This window comes from Frankliniella occidentalis, unplaced genomic scaffold (genome assembly GCF_000697945.3).
Source record: "Frankliniella occidentalis isolate FOCC.00 unplaced genomic scaffold, Focc_3.1 Scaffold17, whole genome shotgun sequence".
In the NCBI taxonomy this organism is placed as follows: domain Eukaryota; kingdom Metazoa; phylum Arthropoda; class Insecta; order Thysanoptera; family Thripidae; genus Frankliniella; species Frankliniella occidentalis.
The window spans coordinates 2934930-2939348 of record NW_026267147.1 but is presented as its reverse complement, the minus strand read 5'-3'; the positions used below and the strand labels follow the sequence as shown (position 1 = coordinate 2939348).

General features: G+C 52.9%; 1 protein-coding gene across 2 annotated transcripts; it reads left to right on the top strand.

Annotated features, from left to right (window-relative positions):
• The first annotated feature begins 1465 nt into the window (after nt 1–1465).
• LOC113214778 (uncharacterized) lies at nt 1466–3296 on the top strand. 2 transcript variants are annotated; one of them, XM_052264217.1, is made up of 4 exons: nt 1466–1673; nt 2523–2717; nt 2805–2975; nt 3041–3296. In XM_052264217.1, exons 1-4 carry the CDS (start codon nt 1494–1496, stop codon nt 3158–3160), a joined length of 666 nt encoding a protein of 221 aa, XP_052120177.1. In that variant the 5' UTR covers nt 1466–1493; the 3' UTR covers nt 3161–3296. The 2 variants fall into 2 exon arrangements, with proteins under 2 accessions (XP_052120177.1, XP_026290035.1); XM_026434250.2 differs by having other exon boundaries at nt 1469–1673; nt 3060–3296.
• The last annotated feature ends 1123 nt before the right edge of the window (nt 3297–4419 follow it).

The window sequence follows — 4419 nt, the reverse complement described above, 5'->3', positions numbered from 1 at the left end:
TCTCTCTCTCTCTCTCTCTCTCTCTCTCTCTCTGTCACACTTACACACTCGGAGACCCCCACACATCGAATCCCGAGTCACATGAAAGATTACAAAGTGTTTGTTTCCCAAGCCATAACTCTTTTATATCTTTTATTTCCACCCACTAACCTGATGAGGGAACTGTCCTCGATATGCGTTCTGCCCTCTCGTGATGCGTTTGTCGGTGGCCTTGGCCTTCGTGTGCCTGTCATCGCCCTGGTCTTCGATGTCCTGTTCGGGATCACTTCCTCCTTGTGCGTAGGGTTCAGCCGGCCCGCGGTCCAAGGTTCGCCACTCTGACTGACGCGACAGATTGCCAGGGACATCCCTTACCGTGGAGTGGGCCCCGGCGGCGGCGGCGGCGAGCAGGGTGGCCAGGCCCGCGAGGCTCGCCGCGAGGGCCGCCGGCGCCGGGTGCTCCCGCATGAGTATCGCTGCCCGCCAGCCCCGCGTGCAGGCGGCGAGGTGGCGGCACATGCAGTGCAGGGCTGCGTCCGCGACGCCGCGCTACGCGGAGACGTCACTCACCTGTGTTCAGCTACACAGTTCACAGTCGTCAGGGTCAAGCTGCAAACGACGCGACACTTGACGACCCGCGAGGCCTCTTTTGGCCCAAAGGTTTAGATCCGACCGGGGCACGACGACGAGCATACGTGCTGATCCCGGCTTTCAGTTGCAAACCCAGTGTCCTCAAAGATGGCAGCTAAGTGGGCAGCCCCGAACAATCACGGAGGGGGTTCAACGCCGTGTTTATTCCTCAGGGGGGCTCAGGGTGCAGGGGCCCTGGAGGGCGTCGGCGTCCTCGGGAAGAAACGAAACACCGGGGGCAGAGGTCCCGTGGGTCATTCCTCAGCAGGGCAAGGAGTACCCGGATGGGTCGATGACAGTGGTAGATACATTTGGCCTCGGTGGGCTCTTCGGGTGCACCCGTGGGCAGGTGTACCTGGGGCAGGGCAGGGAGAGCACCATCGCGGCGTAGTGAGAGGTGGCACCGCCTGCTGCCCGCGACCTACGGTGACCTGTAGTGACAACGGTGATCGCCCGTCGAGCAAAGACAGTTGGGGACGGGTGCAGGTGCAATGAAGCATAGCTACGTCAACGATGGTGACTGAGTGGAAGCTGCAGTGCCGGCGGCGGTCGTTGGCTCATGTCGGACTTCATGTCGGGATTCAGGTCGGGGCTCTTGTCGGGGGGTCATGTTTTGAGTGCAATCAGGGCTTATGACAGACATGTTTGAGTGCAATCGGGGCTTATGTCCCAGACATGAGCCCCGATTGCACATGACATGAGCCCCAGCCGGTATGGGTTCGGCCCCATGTCGGGTGCAATCAGGGCTCATGTCACCCGGGCTTATATCTCGCGCGGCTCATGTCGTTATAACCGGCAATTTGTTGGTGCTTTCGAAAATTCAATTTGTTAGCTCACTTAAATAATATTCCAGAAAAACTGTGCGTCATTACCCAGTGATCGACATGCGTCATAGCGCAGTTTTCAGTCGCCTCATTGTCCGCGGGTTGTGCCGGCCGCTAATGAGGCCAAACAACGCCAAATCCCAATCAGGGCGGTGGCGGCCGCGACGCCAGGCCAGGCGCAGCCGAGCTCTCACTGCCGACATGCTCATCCTGTTCGTGGCACTGCTGGTGCAGAGTGTCGTAAGTACCAACGCATTCATTGGAAGCAGTACACACTTATGTATTTGTATGTTTTTTGTGCAAATGTTCGCACTAAGTTAAACCTTCGTTTCGCACAAATTTGTACGACAAAGTGCATAAATTTCTACAAATGAACGCACTAAAATGTTCAAATCAGTGCAGAAAAGTGTGCAAAAATTTTTATTGATTAAGTTTGTACAAATAAAAGATACAAATCCAGTTAGTGTGTAGAGCACCTCTCTGCCTTGTGTTTTCAATGTACAGGGTGGTCCACAGACCCCTTCTTTTATTTTGCTTATACTGTACCGCATGTAGGCGTGCGGGCGGGCTTGCCTACCGTCGCTTACCGCGGCGCCTTACGGCCCCGTGCGAGTATGCAACCCGTCCGCACGCCTGCATCCGGTACAGTATAAGCAAAATAAAGGAAGGGGTCTGTGGACCACCCTGTAGAACAGTTGGGTGAAGTATACTTCCTACAATGTAGAGTACTGATTACTGTACTGGATGTGCCATTCTAGACGAGACTTTTGAACCATAATTTTAAATCAATGACCTGATTTGCAACAGCCCAGTAATCCGTAGCAGTAGAGCAGCATGAATTAGAGCCCGCGAAAATCTCTCCTCGAGTATTAGATAGAGCACAGAGCATCTCTACTTATTAAAATGATACACAACGTTCACTGTTAAAGTCTTACGAAGAAAAATGCCAAATCCTTTGTAATACGAAGGATTTGGACGCTTCGTAAGGAGAAAACCCTTCGTAGGTACGAAGCATTTGGCATTTTGCTTCGTAAGACTTTAACTGTGTTGATCTACTTTTTGAATGTCGAAGTGTCGCGCGTGTTGCAGGCGGGGCGGAGCCCGGCGGGGAGCGGCGGGCGGCGCGCGCCCTCCATATCGTTGCAGCTCTACGACTTGGAGCCGTGCAAGGACGAGCCCGGCAACCTCCTCGTCAGCAACTTCACCTCTGTCCGAGAAAAAAACGGCATCTACCACTACTATGCACATGTACTGTTGAAGAAAGTGCTGAAATTCATTTCCAAGGTGCAACAACTTAACATCTGTTTGTCTTGAGGGTTGAAAAGACACAATGACTTTGGCGTAAAACTGCCACCCCTGGTATTCTTACAGCTAGAGGTAAACGTTACGCAGTGCGTCGACGCCGTGTCCTACAATACGTGCTCCTACTTGACCACGTTAAGGTTTACCACTGCAGTTTGTACTTTGATGACTGCGGACTCGTTACCTTGGTCCACCATGATCAAAGCACTATACCCCTCTTTTCGATGCCCGATGGCTGCAGTAAGCTGACATCTGTATTTTGCGCTCTGAGATGGCCCTAAACATTTTGACTCAAGTTTGGACAGTGTGTTCCTTCTATTTTAGGGAAAGTACGAGATGAGAAACGCGACAGTCAACATGGCAGCTATACAGAAGTTAGCTGGTTCCTCTATTGGAGATGTGCTGGGAAAAGTATTCATAGCTGAACTAAGCCTGTCCAACGAGCAATATCAACTGTTTAGCTGCTTCAAATTAAAGGCTAGTTTCATAGGAACAAGAACCTGATATACGGCACTTGGCCTTGGCAGTTCGAATTCACGGAATAAATTGCGTTTAACTTAATGTGTGTGACATCGCTAGTCTCTGATTTTATACTGTGTGCCTTGCATCCAGAAAATGAAAAGTTGTGCGGGCGGGCTTGCCTATCGTCGCTCACTACGGCGCCTTATGGCCCCGTACGAGTATGCAACCCGGTCGCACGCCTGCATCCGGTACAGTATAGGCAAAATAAAGGAAGGGGTCTGTGGACCACCCTGTATTAAATGATGGTACGTCCCTACTTGTGGCCACAAAATTGTGGCCACAAACCCGGCGGTCAGAGTCAGCTTAATCCGACCCGACAATAGAACACCAATATTCGGGTAATATGAAATCCAAAGCCTTCAGGAAGTAACCAGAAGGTAAGGACATGCACTGCACATAGTCCGTGACGAGCCGAAAGGCCCCGGATGCGTAAAAACCAACGCAATGGGGCCCAGGGGCCCCAAACACGAAGAGCAGCTTTTGAATGGATTGCCTACCCTCCAGGCGCTCTCAGCCACAACTCATCCCAGGGTCACCCACTCACTGGGTACGGCCGCGGGCGTACGGCGAGTATGTAGTGCGGGCCCGCCTACCCTCCAGGCGCCCTCAGCCACAACTGGGACCTCAGCCACAACTCGTCCCAAGGGTACCCACAAATTACAAACAAGGTGGGGGGCGTACGGCGAGTATGTATTGCGGGCCCGCCTACCCTCCAGGCGCCTCTCATCCACAACTGGGCCCTCAGCCACAACTCGTCACAAAGTCAGCCACTCACTGGGTAGCACCGCGAGCGCACGGCATGTCTGTTCCGCGGGCCCGCCTACCCTCCCGGCGCCCTCGGTGCAGCTAGAATGTCCGACCTATTTTTCTCCGACCTGGTGACTTTTCCAAAATCCCTAAAAGTGCTGTCCGACCTAGCTTTTGTCCAAACTAATTTTCTCCGGCCCCTTCGATATGCTGAAATTAGAGTAGAATGTGCTTTAAAGAGGATCAGGCTTCAAAACAAGAAAATAAAAATGGGGGAGTACTTTCCTCATCCCACCGCAGTAGTTAGCGAACTGTAGTCACTGTTCCGAACAGCCGCTCCCAACCGCAGTGGTCAGAACATACTCCCGGGGTTTGTGAGACGGTTGAGGCGTACGTTGGTTAAACTGTACTGACC

Coding starts and splice junctions, on each gene's coding strand:
- LOC113214778 (XM_026434250.2), top strand. CDS start 1,494: ATGCGTCATAGCGCAGTTTTCAGTCGCCTCATTGTCCGCGGGTTGTGC. Junction 1,674..2,522: donor CACTGCTGGTGCAGAGTGTC/GTAAGTACCAAC, acceptor CGCGTGTTGCAG/GCGGGGCGGAGCCCGGCGGG. Junction 2,976..3,059: donor TTCGATGCCCGATGGCTGCA/GTAAGCTGACAT, acceptor CTTCTATTTTAG/GGAAAGTACGAGATGAGAAA.